The sequence below is a fragment of the Equus caballus genome, chromosome 13 (assembly GCF_041296265.1).
Source record: "Equus caballus isolate H_3958 breed thoroughbred chromosome 13, TB-T2T, whole genome shotgun sequence".
NCBI lineage: Eukaryota > Metazoa > Chordata > Mammalia > Perissodactyla > Equidae > Equus > Equus caballus.
The window spans coordinates 50,599,504-50,616,220 of NC_091696.1; the positions used below are offsets into that span (position 1 = coordinate 50,599,504).

The following is a 16,717-nucleotide window of genomic DNA, read 5'->3' on the forward strand; positions in this document are numbered from 1 at the left end:
CTGCCTCTGCACAGGCTGTGAGGCCTTGGGGCGCAGCAGGCACCTGAGGGGTGGCCCAACTCGGACCCTGCTCTGTGGCCTCCAGTTCTTGCCCCAAAGGACAGACTGTTGCCCCCACACCTGGAGGAGAGGGGCTCTCTAGAGCACCCTCCGCCTTCAGTCGGTGCCCTCTGAGGAGGTGGGCCGCACCTCCTGGTGCCTGGGGCTTCACCTGAACACGAAGAGGTAGCGCTCCTTGTAGTTGTTGCGTCCCAGCGGCTCACTGACCACAAAGTGATAGGTGTTCGGGTCATCCCTGGATTGAGGAAACATCCCAGTTTAGGGGACCCAAAAGGGGACCCTCCTAGGGCCTGGCTGAAGTGGTGCCATACCATGGAAGGGGTCACCTCCCCACGACCCCACCGCTGTCACCCACTGATTGAGTCTGTCCAGCAGCTTCCCCACAGCTGTCAGGTGGCTGTCTCTGACCTCCTGGATGAGGGCAATGTCATAGCGATTCAGGATCTGGGGGAGGGGACACAGCAGTGCTGAGCTGGGGCAGGCTGGGTGGATACTGGGGTGTTGGGGCCCTGCCTGCTCCAGGTCCCTGCAGGGGCCCAGCTGCTGCGCCCTGGGGTGCTTTCATGTCATGGTTTGGCCTGCAGCCTGATGCTTTCCGCTGGGACTCTGCTGCCAGCTGTGGATGGCATGGCAGTGACAAGAGCCCTGTCCCGCCTAACTAGTGGGCTGAGACCAGAGGCTCTTGACACCCCCGTAGTCCACTGACCACTGGCCTAGGACTAACCACTGGCGCAGTGTTCCCAGGGCCTGTGACAGTCCCCCTCACCCCCCGCCCCAGGATTCCTTAGGGACAGGCCAGCCTGGATTTACCCGCACGATGTAGTTGGAGAGGGTGTCATTGGACATCTTGGTTTCCCCGAAAGTCCGGATGTTGAAGGCTGCTATTCTCAGGGACAGGGCCACCTGCAGCAGGCCGGCCAGGGCGAGCAGCGCCCCCGTAAGCCTGGCACCCCTCATTCTGGAGCAGGAATGATGTTCGCGTGTGGGTCTGGAGGTAGCAGAGACAGTGCTCTCTCCTCCCCCACTGTCCAGCTGGGCAGAGCTGGTGGACCCCAGGCCGAGTAAATCCTCTCATCGTGGGCTGTACTGAGCAGGCCAGGGCGAGCCTCAGCCCTCTCACCATTGTCCCGAGAGCCAGACACTGGCACCAAGGACCCTGAGGGCTTCTCACTCCTCCACCTGCCAGACGAGTCCCTGGGAGGGTCGCCAGCCTGTAGAGGCCCCTGGTGCGCTGTTAGTGGGACACCAGCTCACTGTCACTGTCCCGCTGCTCCAGGCACCCACCCAGCCAGGACTGGCCAGGCTCTTCCCAGCATGGCTAGTCACCCAGAGGGACCCTGTGGGTTCTCTGGGCCTTGTGCCTGCTCTCCACAGGCCACACATCACACAGCCCTTCGGTCACCAGACACTCACCTGAAGTGTGACTTCCACAGATAACAGGAGTTCTGCCAAGAATCAGGAATTGATATTCTCTGATAGCAGTTTTCTCTTTGTGCTGCTTTAAGAAGAAAAAGCAATCTATGAAGAGGATTCTATTAAGAACGTGGCGGAGGCCCACACAGAGCTGCTTTGCTCCAGATCCCTGCACACAGAATGCCTGTCCCGCCTGCAGCTTTAAAGGTTCAGGCAGTTGTGACCTTTCCCAGGGCATCACCTGGAGGACGTGGAACAATGTCAATGCATTCCCACATGGGAGTGGCTGGCATGTGTTCATGTCAACAGACACAGGTTCTCACTACTGTAGAAAGAGCACCTGATAATATCTGCGCCTGACCTGATCCGTGTCAGGCCTTGGGTCCAGTCATTTCTTTTGGAATCCTTGACTTTCCCATTTGTATTCGTTTCCTGAGGCTGCTGTAACAAGTCACCACACACTTGGTGACTTAAAATGACAGAGATTTATTCTCTAACAGTTTTAGAGGCCAGAGGCTGAAATGTATTTCACTGAGCTGAGATCATGGTGTCACAGGGCCGCGCTCCCTCCGGAGACTCCAGGGGAGGGTCCTTCCTGCTGCTTCAGCTTCTGGAGGCTCCTGGTGTTCCTTGACTTGTGTCCGCATCACTCCAGTCTCTGCCTCCATCATCATGTTGCCTTTTCCGTGTCAATGCTCCCTCTACCGCCCTCTTATAAAGATACAGGTGATTGAATTTAAGGTCCTCTCCCCATCTCAAGATCCTCAATCACATCTGCACTGTCCACTTTTGCCATATAAGTTCACATTCATGGTTCTGGGGGTTAGGACATGGGTGTTCAGCCCACCACCCCATCCAGGGGGGCTCTGTCCCATTTGGGAGGGGGCTGTGGTCTTCAAGGAGAGCCCCGTGAGTGGGAGGGCCACGTCCCTCCCTGGATGGAGGGTCTTGCAGTGTGAAGCGGGGTTCAGAGCTGTGGAGGACTGGAGGTCAGGGAGTGGCCTGAGGGCAGTAGTCAGGAGGGGCCAAGGTCAAAGGAAAGTGCTACAGATCTGGCCAACTGGCGGTGAAGCAAGAGGATGCAGAGGAGATTCAAAGCAGTTCAGGAGGTAAAATCAGCAAGAGCAGAATGCCCTGAAGTAATGAAAACACGCTGACAGACAGCCCGGCTGTTGGCACGAATGCTAATCAGCTCGTGTGTCCCTTGATATGGAGGTTGCAAGATGGGGTCATATGGCCTGGCCCTCAAGCTGCCAGGAGCCCCACCATGCGGAGCCTTTGGCAAAGGCTTGATCGCTGATTCGCCTGTTTTCAATCCCTGAGGCTGGTACAGCTTCAAATATGTCAAAATCCAGAGCCCAACCATCAAGGCAAGACCATCGGCATATTCAACGCAGGTGCCTGGACCCCTTTCTCCCAGGGGTTTCTTTCCTGGACACATGCTTGCCAGACCTTTCAATGGGAGCAACCTAGAGGGAAGCCACTGGTCCAGCTTTTGGCCGGACACAGGATGCCTCCCACAGGTGGCACAGCTGTGGCTCGCACCGCAGGTGACCAGCCCCTCCAGTTCTCAGCACAGAGAACACAGACACCTCTCTGTTGGCACCTCCGCCCTCTTGATCAAAACACTGCCCCTTCTGCTCTGGGGAGCTCCCAGCCACGGTCCCTGCCATCCCTCCCTGAGCCGCCAGAAGGAAGGTCCCAACCGTGGCCCCACTTGTCCAAAGTGCCGAGCTGTTGCCATGTTGGCTGTGCTCAGAGTTGGGCCCGCATGAGAGGCAGCACAGCCCCGGGAAGAGCCTGGCCCGGAGTCAGGGATTTAGGGCCCAGACCGGGCTCATCTGTGCACCTTCAACCACTTTCAGCCTTAATATCTGCATCTATAAAATGGGGATAAAACCGTCACTGCCTTCCTCCTTGGTCTGTCTTGGGAATCAGTGGATATAACATTATTCCACAGAAGAATCACTGCATATCTTCTTAAAGACTCGTCTTATCCCTAAGAACAATAACCCTCCTCGGATGTTATATTTCTGTCACTCTTACCTTTCCCTTATGGGCCTCTTTTCCATTTAGATCAGTGAGCTGTTTCTGTGTAACAAGCAACCCCCAAACTCAATGTGTACAGCCATATGCATTTGTCCTTATGCTCACAGGTCTGCAGGTCAGCTGGGAGGGCTCTGCTCCCTGGGCCTCTTTGTGGGGCCAGGCTGGAGGGGCTGCGGCTCCCTAGGCCATGCTCTTCTAATGTGGTGGAAGGTGGAAACTTCCAGAGGGGTGAACAGAAATACACGATGCCTCCAGAGATCTAGACTTGGAATTTGCACGATGCCACCTTTGCCCACGTTCTCTTGTCCTCAGCAAGCAACAGGGCCAAGCCCATCACAGTGGCGGAGAGTCAGGTGTCGTGGACTGAGGAGTCAGCCCTCCTGTGCTCAGCCCCACACCAGAGACGCAGAGTGGGTGCCAGGGAGGAAGCCCAGCACTTCCGGTGTTTTTCAAAGTCACATCTGCAGGGAAATGACCCCAAACCACTTTCTCTGATCAGGCTGGGCTGTTTTTACATCAACCCTGAGAGTCTGCCACGCTTTCTGGTTAAAGTAAACCTGCTCCCGATCACAACGAAGTTGGAGCCAGGTCTTGAGCTCTGATGAGGCTGAAATCAAAGGATAAAGAAAAAACCCACTAAGCACCAAGGCTGGGAACAAATGGCCTCAAAGGAAAACCCAACACAGGCTGTCAGGTGAGACCCTGTGACCTGTCCCTAAGAGCAGTGGGGGTTGGGGGTGACTAACCGCACACCAACATGTGGCCTGGGGTGTAGGACATCCACAGATCCAGAGGGAAAAGAGAAGAGCACAGAGCAGTGGTTCCCAAACTGTGCACTGAGGCCCCACAGTGAACCCACAGTGCACTCGCAGGGCACAGGAGCACACTTCTTACTTTTGAGAGGGATAGTGATACTCAGCATCTTTGGATGCTGTGCTCAGGGGAGTTCACGGTTTCCATATTTCTATCTTCTACATTCCTTTCCATGATTTCACGTCTCTGCAAAGCTAGGTTTCTGGCAGTTACTGAAAAAGCAATTACTGTGTGAAAATCAATGTGGAACAGACAACAAGGGTGGCAGTGTCCAATCTGATTCCAAGGTTTAAGAAGTGCCCTCCTGGGGCCAGCCCTGTGGCATAGTGGTTAAGTTTGGCACACTCTGCTTTGGTGGCCCAGGTTCAGAGGTTCGGATCCCAGGTGTGGACCTACACCACTCGTCAGCCATGCTGTGCTGGTGACCCACATACAAAACAGAGGAAGACTGGCATAGATGTTAGCTCAGGGCCAACCTTCCTCAAGCAAAAGAAAGTGGAAGATTGCCGACAGATGTTAGCTCAGGGCCAATCTTGCTCAGCCAACAAAAACAGAAGTGCCCACCAGGCATGCAAATTCATTCATAATAATTGTGGTTACTTAAAAATGAAATGAAACAATTTTTTCTTTAAATTTATTATTCTTCTGAATGTCTACTGTAAATTGCTAGGACATAAGTACTTAAATTGTTTGGACTCACCTATTTAATAAATGAAACAGGTATTTCTTTTGACCCAGGGGTTTCTTAAAATAATTACTGAACCGTAAACTAGGGGTGCTCTGAACTGAGAATGGTTGGGAACCTGGGTCTAGCATACATAAGGGGTACACCTGAGTCACCAGGTTATATATCTTACTATAGTGAACGTACTTTCTTGTCTGGCCATCATCATTTACAACAGACTGACTATCTAGTCACAAAGAAATTCTCAAGTCTAAAAACTGCTAATGAGACAAACAATTGCAATGGATTAAACATCTCAGTTGTGTTTAAAGCCATGAGTTCATACTGATGTAAAAAATTCATGAGTCAGCCTTGGGCGATGCTAGGGAACGACCCGTTAGCCTGCAAACTGGCTAACGAAGTAAAACAATCAAGAACTTACCCTGCCCTTCCTGTGTAAATAGAACCGCAGAGGCATGCAATGGTTAGTGAGACAAAATCCCTCTTTATATGTATAGGAGTATTCCAGCTAAGCAATGCGGAAGGACAGCTGGAATTTGAGACTCAGCAGTTTGCAACCCCTCACCTAGGCACTTGTCATCAATGGCTACTAACTCACAAAAGACCGCCAGCCTCTGTGCCTCCGCATCAGAGAACACAACAGCACTGAGGAGGACGCTTGCCACGAGCATCTCAAATCTGATCAAACCGCTAGGTCTAAATACAAGGGACAGAGGCTCAGGTCACCAGCACCCTGGGGACACAGCACAATCCAGACTGGGAAACTACAGGACAAAGAATGGTATCATCAATAAATTTCAAGAAAAGAAGAGTGAAAGAGAGAGGAGGAACTTACAAAGAAACTTGAGATTATCACTAAATGCAGCCTACAGTCCTCATTAGGATCCTGTAACACAATGTATTCCTTACTCATTTAAACAAACATTTGCTTAACAAACAAGTCATTTAACAGGCAGCTGGGGAGATGAGAACACTGCTCTGGCAACTGCTGACATTCCTGGATCTGTAGGTTGGATAATGCCATTGTGCGTATGCTTTCAGTGACCCTCAGATTTCAGAGTCACACTGAAATATTTAAGGATCAAATGATAGGATATCTAGGATTTGCTTCAAAATGTTGGCCCTGAAGCTGGGTGATGGGTACATGAAAGTTCTTTATACTAGTCTCTACTTTTGAATATGTTGAAATTTTCCATGGTTAATTTTTTTTTCTTTTTTTTTGAGGAAGACTGGCCCTGAGCTAACACCTTTGCCCATCTTCCTCTACTTTATACATGGGACGCCTGCCTCAGCATAGCTTGATAAGTGGTGCGTATGTCTGCACCCGGGATCTGAACCAGTGAACCCCAGGCTGCTGAAGCAGAGCACGGGAACTAACCACTGCGCCACTGGGCTGGCCCCATGGTTAATTTTTTTAAATCGTATAAATCAAAAAATTTGCAAGCCACAGAACTGAATACAATGTATCATCCAAAAATGAAGTAACAAGAAGTTAATATTAAAATGAAAACAATCCAAAAAACTTGAAATGCCTAGGTTGCATTTTAGAAAAAGCCTCTGGCCACTGTGAGGAGCAGGGCTGGGCTTAGGAGGAGGGAAGGTGAGCAGGTTGGCTCTGGATGAAGGGACAAGGGTGGCGGGAGCAGAAGGGATGCCAAGGTGGGGAGAGAGCTGCAAACTTAGGACCAGGACTTGGTGACAAATTTGATGTGGAGGGTAAGAAAGAAGGGTATCAAATGGTCAGAAACTGTGGGTTGGTAGACAGTGATTAGTTGTCAAGTCCTGAGCATCAGGTGGCCCTGTGGCCTTCAGAAGGATGATAGTTTTCCACCTGCTCAAGAAACACTCCTGCCTCTCTCTGTCCTCTGAGGTGGGGGCCTTGTCCCAGATTCTAGCTTCGGCTAGGACATCTCCACTTGACGTTTGATGGGCTTTGTGAACTTGCTGTGGCGGAACCAGACTGCGCCCCTGGTCTGAGATACCTAAGACTCCTCTGGGTCCCTGCTCTCCCTCAGCCCCACCCCAAATGGATCCTGAGTCTGCACTCCTCTCTGGTTCTGCAGCCCCTACACTGGTCCTCCCGAGAGCACAGACAAAGTCTCCCAGTGGTCTCCCTGCTTCCAGAAACCTGCCCCCACAATCTGAGTCTCCACACAGCACCCAGCACATCTTGTGAATGTGTAATCAGATCACATTATTCTCCTGCTTAAATCTGTCATCGGTTTCTCATTGTCCTTAGGATGAAAGCCAGTGCCTACCATGACCTGTGCGATTCTAGCTCAGGGCCTTCCGCTCTGCCTGCAGAGCCGGGGCCGCCCTGTCATTCTGGTTTCAGCTCAATGTCACCTCTTCAGGGAGGTCATCCTCTCCCTGCCCTCCCCCTACCACCACAATGCTGCCAGTGTTATCTTGTTCATGACCTTTATCACTTGTGTTTGTTTTAATGTGTTTGCTCTTACTGGTTTATACTTCTTTAGGGCTGGCCTCTGGACTAGGACACAAGCCCCATGGGAGCAGAGTCCTCATCTATCTTGTCCATGAAACTGCCCCGTACCTAAAACAATGCCTGGGACACGGGGCTGGCTCTCCACAGACAAAGGCTGAACACAGCAGGGCTGGGCTGGTACTCACCTCCTGCTCCCCACCTCCCTCGGTGGCCCTCCTGGCTTCGTGAGAGAATTTCCCTTCCTCATGGACCCTCCAGACAGAATGCAGCACAGCCTCCTGTCCTGAGGCAATGGGGGACACTGTGGGGCATCCAAGTGTCCTCTGGGCACTCAGCTTTAGTGGACCAGAGGCTCCCAGGAGCTGGTAACTCTTGGGGCCTCACAGGCATGCCTCCCCTCAGCCAGGCTCCACCCAGGATTCCTCCTCTCCCCTTGGGAGGGATGTTTGCTGGCCCCACAGATAGCATTTTAGAGGACAAAGGGGCTTCTTTTACTTCAGATAAAGGGCCGATGTCTTTGCTATGACATTGCTTTAATTCACGTCAAACAACCTGTGCAAGTCAATAGTCATCTCTCAGCTCAGTGTGCTGGCCGTGGCCCATGACCCAGACTCGTGGCCCCTCACCATCCCTCATGAATTTATTTTGGTTCATTATAAAGAAACCATTAACCCAGGATGGAAAACTTCTCAGAACAACACCATCTGAATTGCTGCAATCTACAACAGCTTCACGGTCATGCTCAGCAGCAGCCCGGCCCCTGTTTCCCCACCCTCGGCCACGTCCCTGCCCATCACATGGGTGGGACAGGCACACTTGAGTTCCACGGTACATGAAGCCTGTACAACAGCATATGTGCCCCTCTTTGCAAGTCACAGACAAGTCTCCGTTGGTTCCCCAATCCCCTTGGCTCCTCAGAGCTGCTTTCCGCACTCTGTGTTCAGAAGAGAAGCAAATGCAAAGATGACTGTTTAAAAAGGCATTTTTTAAGGGAGATGTTGGAGAGATTAGCACACCTTTAGCCCGAGCCCAAGAATAGAAACACGCTTGTGTTCCTGATGATAAACCTGAGGCTCCTGAAGATTTCATTAGAGTCAAAGAACTCTACTGACTGGACTCCCAATGTGCTAGCAATGTTTCCAACAAGGTTGCAATTGAAAAAGCCCCCTCAGTCTCTCCTAAGCACCAGAGCCTTCTCGGCAGCACCCCATCCCTGCCCAAGGCTAGGGGTCCATGGAAGGGGTGAGCAGGGCCCTGAGGGTCCAGGATGAGGAAGCTCACAGGGATAGTGCGAGTTGATGCAGTGGTGTTTGTGGGGATGTTTTTCTATTGGTCTGTCTTCCAGTGCACTAATCCTCTCTTCAGCTGACTCTAAGTGGCTGTTAAATCCACCTGCTGAATTTTAAATTTCAGTTAATGTACTTTCCTGTTTTAGAATTTTCATTTAATTTTTAAAATTATTTTATTGAGGTCATATTGGTTTATAACATTGTGTAACCTCAGGTGTACATTATTATATACCAGATTCTGTAGAGACTGCATTGTGCTCACCAACAACAGTCTAGTTTTTGTTTTTGTTTTTTTGTTCCTTCTCCCCAAAGCCCCCCAGTACATAGTTGTATATTTTAGTTGTGCGTCCTTCTAGTTGTGGCACGTGGGACACCACCTCAATGTGGCCTGATGAGTGGTGCCACGTCCATGCCCAGGATCCAAACTGGTGAAACCCTGGGCCGCTGAAGCAGAGTGCGTGAACTTAACCACTCGGCCACTAGGCCAGCCCCCCTCTCATCTTGTATTTCATTTAAAGCCACTATTTCCTTGTTGACTTTCTGTCTGGATGATCTATCCATTGATGTAAGTGGAGTGTTGAGGTCCCCTACTATTATTGTGTTGCTATCAATTTGTCCCTTTAGGTCTGTTAATAGTTGCTTTATACTCTTTGGTGCTCTTGTGTTAGGTGCATATATATTCATAAGTATTATGTCATGTCCTCTTGGTGGAATGTCCCTTTTATCATTATATACTGCTCCCTTTTATCATTATATACTGCCCCTGTTTATCTTTCATTGTCTTTTTGTGTGTGTGTGTGTGTAAGGAAGATGGACCCTGAGCTAACATCTGTTGCCAATCTTCCTCTTATTGCTTGAGGACTGTTGCTGAGCTAACATCTGTGCCACTCTTCCTCTATTTTGTATGTGGGATGCCACCACAGCTTGGCTTGATGACCTCTACATAGATCCACACCCAGGATCTGAACCAGCAAACCCCAGACCACTGAAGCAGAACACACAAACTTAACCACTATGCCACTGGGCTGGCCCCCATCGCATTGTCTTTTTTATCTTGAAGTCTGCTTTGTCTAAGTATGGCAACACCTACTTTCTTTTGTTTGCATTTTCTTACAGTATCATCTTCCATCCCTTCACTCTGAGCCTATGTTTGTCTTTAGCACTGAGATGTGTTTCCTGGAGGCAGCATATTATTGGATTTTGTTTTTTAATCCATCTAGCCACTCTGTGTCTTTTGATTGGAGAATTGAGTCCATTTACATTTAGAGTTATTATTGATATATGAGGGCTTAATCCAGACATTTTATCTCTTGTTTTCCGGTTGTTGTATATTTTCATTGTTTCTTTTCCCTTATGTTTCTGACTGCCATTTCAGTTTGGTGGTTTTCTGTGATGGTCTTCTCTTTGTTTATGATTTGTGGCTCTGCTCTGACTTTTTGTTTAGTGGTTACCCAGTGGTTTGTATAAAAGATCTCACAGAAGAGGCCGTCCATTTTCTGACAGCCTCTCATCTCCATTAGCATAAGCAGCTTCCATACCTTGCCTCATCCCCTTCTGAGTTATCGTTTTCACAAATTATTCTTTTTTGTGTTGTGAGTTTGTGACTAAATTGAAGTGGTTATAGTTATTTTTGATGCTTTCTTTCTCTTTATCTTCTATGTTATAATTGTTTACTAACCTTTTCTGACATAGAGCTGCAAATTTCTGATCCTGTCTATTTATATCCTTGCTTGAGGTTTTGTAAACCTTTGCTTTTTAGTTTCAGATGGGAGGGCTCCTTTCAACGTTTCTTGTAATGCAGGCCTAGTGGTGATGAACTCCCTCGGCTTTTGTTTATCTGGGGGAAAGCTTTTATTTCTCCATCATATCTGAAGGATAGTTTTGCTGGATAGAGTATTCTTGGCTGAAAGTTTTTGTCTTTCAGTATTTTGAACATAGCATAGCACTCTCCCCTAGCCTGTAAGGTTTCTTCTGAGAAATCTGCCGAAATCCTGACAGAAGTTCCTTTGTAGGTTATTTTCTTCTGCTGTGCTGCCCTTAATATTTTTTGTCATTGACTTTTGCCAGTTTTAATATTATAGGCCTTGAAGAAGTTCTTTTGGACCAGATGTAATTAAGAGTTCTATTGGCTCCATGTACTTGTAAGTCCAGTTCTTTCCCCAGGTTTGGGAAGTTCTCAGCTATTATTTCTCTCAAGAAGCTCTCTGCTTTTTCTCTCTCTTCTCCCTCTGGGATACTTATAATCCTTATGTTGCTTTTCCTGAGTCAGCTATTTCTCAAAGAATTTCTTCATTTGAAAAAAATCTTAGTTCGCTCTCCTCGTCCACTTAAAGCATTTCTGTGTATCTATCCTCTAAATCACTGATTCTGTCCTCCATAACATCACCTCTATTTTTTTTATGGATTCTGGATTATTTTATGTCATTAGTTGTGTTCTGCATATCCAGAATTTGGGTTTTTTTTAGATCTTCAATCTCTTTGGTGAAGTATTCCTTCTGCTTATTAATTTTATTCCTGAGCTCACTGAATTGTCTTTCTGATTTTTTTTTTTGAAAGATTGGCACCTGAGCTAACATCTGTTGCCAGTCTTCGTGTTTTTTTTTCTTCCTCTTCGCCCCAAAGCCCCCCAGTACATAGTTGTGTATTCTAGTTGCAGGTCCCTCTGATTGTGCTTCTGAGTTTTATTGTAACTCGTTGAGTTTCTTTATGACAATTATTTTGAATTCTTATTTATTTGTGAAGAAGATTGGCCCTGAGCTAACATCTATTGCTAATTTCCTTCTTCTTGCTTGAGGAAGAATGTCCTGGAGCCAACATCTGTGCCAATCTGCCTCTTTTGTATATGGGACACTGCCACAGCATGACTTGATGAGCGGTATATAGGTCTGCACCCAGGAGCCGAACCTGTGAACCCCGGGCTGCCGAAGCAGAGTGCACAAACTTAACCACCACACCATTGGGGCAGCCCCAACTTCTCTGTTATTTAGATTGTAAATTTCTGTGACTTCTGGATTGTGTCATTTTCCTTCTGCTCTGAAGTGTTTCTGTAGCTCTTCATGGTGCTTGATGAATTGATCATTTGACGGCACATTTGTGGTAGCATCAGGTTGCAGATTCCACCTGGCACTGCTGGTGGGGGCGGGGGCGGGTTGGGCGGGGCAGGAGCTGTGTTTTCTGATCCCAACCTGTCTGCTGCAAGTTGTGTTGGTAGGGCTGCTCTACATTTGCCTGGCCTGGCCACAGCTGCCTGGAGGGTCATGCCACATGCACAAGTGGGGACTCTGTGCTCCACTGGTGCATTGCTCTTGTGCAGGCAGGACCACTGTGCTTGGCAGGGGACAACCAACTGAGCTGCTGCACTATGCAGGAGGGGAGGGGTGCTTTCTTTTGCATGCAGGCTGGCTCTCTGCTTGCAGGCAGCTTGGCTAAGTCATTGTGTTTGGCGTGTGGGGTTCCCTCATGGAGGCTGAGCTGCAGCCACTTGGCAGGGAGTGTTCCCACCGTGGGTGCTCCCATTGGCTGGGCCACCACTCTGAAAGTGTTTGCATGCAGGCCAGGCTGCCCCCGCCTCCTCTTGCAGTCATCCTGGCCACTGTGTGAGGACCTGCAACCTGGATCACTGTAGCCAGGGACGGGGAGGGGTCTGCTTACCCAGTTCCACCACTTCCCAGGGATCCAGTCCACCCACCTTCAGATGTGTGGCTGCATGGATCTCTCTGGCATCTGTAGTGTTGTGTAGGGAACCCTCTGTTGGTTAATGAACGTCTATTTGTAACTTAGAGGGGAGAGACAAAGGGGAAAACTCACTCCACCATGATGCTGACGTCAGCTGTCACTTAACTTATGAATTCCAATTCTCTGTGAAACTCTCCATCTTACCTATTTTCTATAATATGTTAATCAGTTATTTTAAAGTCCATGTCCAATAACTCTATCGTAATCTCCAGTGGGTCTATCACCTTTTTTCCCATGCTGTTGTTTCTTAGTATGCTTAGTAACTTGATGGAGTGTCAGGCACTGTGAATCACAGAAACGCAGAGGGTCCAGATGGTATCTCTCTCCAGGGTGGGCAGCAGAGGGGTAGGCCACCGCACACCAGTCAGGGGCTCAGCTGATGCCGAGCTCACCTGCAGCCCTTGTGAAGTCCAATCTACCTGTGGCTTGCCCCCACCCCCAGAGCACCCCCCAAGGGTCCCAGCTGAGAGCCTGGGGTGTTTCTTATGGCCATTCCTCCTGGACAGGCCCTGAACTCTTCCTTAGCACCATAAAACTGCCAAAGATCCTGCTCTGTTTTTCATCCACTTCCTGCTTCTCTTCCCCAAGCAGCTTCATCATCAAATACCTTGAGAGGAAACTGCTGCTGAGTGTCAACTTCACTTCTCTGGCCCCCTTCCTCTCAGGGATCTCAACCCTCAGTCCTGCTGCCTCCGCAGGCCTAAACCCCCATCTCAGTATTCCCAGCCCCACGAGACTGCATGGAGCTCCTCTGGCTTCTCTGCCCTTTAGCAATCACCCTTGGCCAGCCAGTGCCCTAAGAGGAAAAGCCAGTGCAGGAAGCAGGGCTCACCTCCTCAAGCTTCCCTCTGGGTCATGGCTGCCAGGGAAGCTCTGCAGTCCTTCAAGCAGATGCCTTCTGATTTACAGCCACTTCCTTGAGTCCTCAGCAGGCATTGGTTTACTGAGAGCTACTCCATGGGCAGAAGCAGTCTGTTTTCATTACCTATAATGAGTCACTGAAATGGGAGTTGGAGAAGATGTGGGCTGATAACTAGGCAAGCTGGTCTCACTAGCATAGCCCGCATGGACATCAAGCTATAAATGTCCTGTGCAGAGGTAAGGCAGCCAATGAGAGACAGCCAGAAGGGACACAGGCCATTCCCCTCTGCCCAACCTAGTCTCTAAGACTGAAGGCCTCTCTGATGAATGCATGAAGGAACAGGCTTCAGCCACTGGGCCAGACTCTTCAGCTTCCACATCCCACATCCTAGTGGAATGGAGGCATGTAACCAAGGATAATAAGGTAGCACCAAAGTTATGGCTCCTACTGGGAGGGCAGGGCAGCTCCCTGTGGGCTAAGGAGCTGTCAGAGTTGTACTCAGGTAAAGCACAGCCACAAAGCAGAGCTCAGAACCACTATGCCTGTCATGGAGGTCCCATACTTCTATATGATTCCAACTGTATGTTCAGGAAAAGGTAAAACTATAGACAGTAGTAAAAAGATCAGTGGTTGCCAGGGGCTCAAGGGAAGAGGGGGGGTTGACTAGGAGGCACATAGGAGACTTTTTAGGGCTCTATTTTTTTTAGGGTATTATCAACTATTCTGTTTGATATTATAATGTTGGACACATGCCATTATACATTTATCAAAACCCATAAAATGTATAACAGCAAGAGTGAACCCTAATATAAATTATGGACCTTAGTTAATAATGTATTAATATCAGCTCATCAACTGTAACAAAGATACCACACTAATGCAAGATGCTAAAAATAGGGGAAACTGTGTGTGAGGAGAGTGAGGGTATATGAGAACTCTGTACTTTCAGCTCAATTTCTCTATAAACCTAAATCTGCTCTAAAAAATAAAGTCTACTAATTTTTCAAAAATAAAGTGAAGGCCAGACTGACTTCTGGCATGACAGCATGAAGAGCTATGCTGACCTGCTCCCCAGTGAAACTGGTGAAAACCAAAAAAGAAGACAACCCTTTAAAGTAGCTGGAAATGGCCCTAAGGACGAACAACTAAAGAAACGTCTATGAAAATTCAAAACTCGATAATTAAGGCACGTGTCTGCGGCCTGCTCCTCCCCTCCCCGACCCAGTTCAGCAGGCGGAGACCCCACCCAGACTACTGCCATCAAGAACACAGGGCTCCCTCTCCCCCCAGCACCTAGCATCCTGCCCCCAGCTGCCTGTTCCTGAGGCTAAGTTCCAGGTGGGTACGGTTAATGGGGGGTGGGAGGGGGTTCTCTTCTTCTGCCCAGCCCCCAAATCATGGAAGGGAGGCTTTATCTTGAGCACGGGTCCTGAACATCCTTGCTAGTCAGCATATTTAACACTGCACGAACACAACAGAAGAGGGAACTCTGAAAAGATAGAAAGCTGTCTGGGGGCTGGCCCCGTGGCCGAGTGGTTAAGTTCGCGCAGTCCACTGCAGGCGGCCCGGTGTTTCGTTGGTTCGAATCCTGGGCATGGACATGGCACTGCTCATCAAACCACGCTGAGGCAGCGTCCCACATGCCACAACTAGAAGGACCCACAACGAAGAATATACAACTATGTACCAGAGGGCTTTGGGGAGAAAAAGGAAAAAATAAAACCTTTAAAAAAAAAAAAAAGAAAGCTATCTGAACCAAGTTTCCTTCTAATAATTCCGGAAAACTAAATTCATGAAAAAATGAGCAAGAGAAAAGTATGAAGTGAAATACTATATAATGTTACTACAAGAAAAAAGAAAACGAAGAGCAAAAGAACATTCCTACAAAGAATAAAAGCATCCCAGGAAGACATGCTCAAAAGGCCAGATCAAAACTGTAATGTACTATTTCAAAACAAGCTTAAAAACACTACAGATATTATACAAGACGTGAAAGAACATCATAACTCAACATTTTTAAAATTCTGAAATGAGACAATTTAAGAATTAGAAATACAAGAAGAAATCATTTCAGAAGTGAACACTAAAGTAGAAGGAACATGAGAGCAAATGAACAAAATAAATACTGCTTCAAGAGAAATAGCAGGGGGCCGGCCCCGTGGCCAAGTGGTTAAGTTCGTGTCCTCCACTTTGGTGGCCCAGGGTTTCGCCGGTTCAGACCCTGGGCTCGGACAAGGCATCGCTCATCAAGCTATGCTGAGGCGGCATCCCACATAGTACAACCAGAAGGACCTATGACTAGAATATACAACTATGTACTGGGGGATTTGGGGAGAAGAAGAAGGAGAAAAAAAAAAGAAGATTGGCAACAGATGTTAGCACAGGTACTAGTCTTTAAAAAAAAAAGGAGAAGACTGGTAACAGATGTTAGCACAGGTACTGATCTTAAAAAAAAAGAGAGAGAAATAGCATGTCTACTCATGTCCATCAGAATGGCTATAATTAACAAGAAAAGAAATAACCAGTGTTGGAGAGGATATGGAGAAAAGGGAACTCTTGAACACTGCTGGTGGGAGTGCAAACTGGCCACTATGGAAAACAGTATGAAGAGTCCTCTCAAAATTAAGAATAGGACTACCATACGATCCAGCTATTGCACTACTGGGTATTTATCCAGAGAAGGTGAAAACACGAATGCATAAAGATACATGCACCCCTATGTTCACTGCAGCATTACTCACAACAGCCAAGGCTTGGAAGCAACCTAGATGCCCATCAAGGGACAAATGGATAAAGATGTGGTACATATTACACAATGGAATACTACTCAGCCCTAAAAAAAAGATGAAATCTTGCCATCTGTGACAACATGAATGGAAGTTGAGGGTACTATGCTAACCGAAATAAGTCAGAGGGAGAAAGTCAAATACCATATGACCTCATTCATAAATAGAAGATAAAAACAACAACAAACAAACACATGCAGACAGAGATTGGATTGGTGGTAACCAGAGGGGAAAAGGGGTAGGAGGAAGGCAAAGGGGGTGATTAGGCACATGTGTATGGTGTTGGATGGTAATTAGTCTTTGGGTGGTGAACATGATATAATCTACACAGAAATCAAAAATATATTGATGTACACCTGAAATTTATATAACGTTATAAACCAATGCTACCTCAATAAAAAGAGAGAGAGAGAGAGAAATAACAGGTATAAAAGGAAAACTAACAAAGACCAAAAATAAATGAAGAGAAAAACAGTTTGAGAGAAACTGACAATTGGTGACGATAGGCAAAGAAGATACAACATAAAGATAACTGAGTTTCTGGAGAGGAAAGACCAACCCCAGAACTAGAATAAATGT

General features: G+C 48.0%; 1 protein-coding gene across 5 annotated transcripts in view; it reads right to left on the reverse strand.

The window, feature by feature from the left end:
• Positions 1–16,717, reverse strand: part of DNASE1 (deoxyribonuclease 1) — a 28,950-nt gene that overhangs the window by 2,254 nt on the left and 9,979 nt on the right. Inside the window, exons 2-6 of one of the 5 annotated variants that reach the window (XM_070230561.1) lie at positions 3,520–4,129; positions 1,474–1,558; positions 871–1,018; positions 416–504; positions 212–295 (exon numbers count right to left, since the gene is read on the reverse strand). In XM_070230561.1, coding sequence (XP_070086662.1) covers positions 212–295; positions 416–504; positions 871–1,017 — 320 coding nt within the window. In that variant the 5' untranslated portion in view covers position 1,018; positions 1,474–1,558; positions 3,520–4,129. 5 annotated transcript variants of the gene reach the window in all.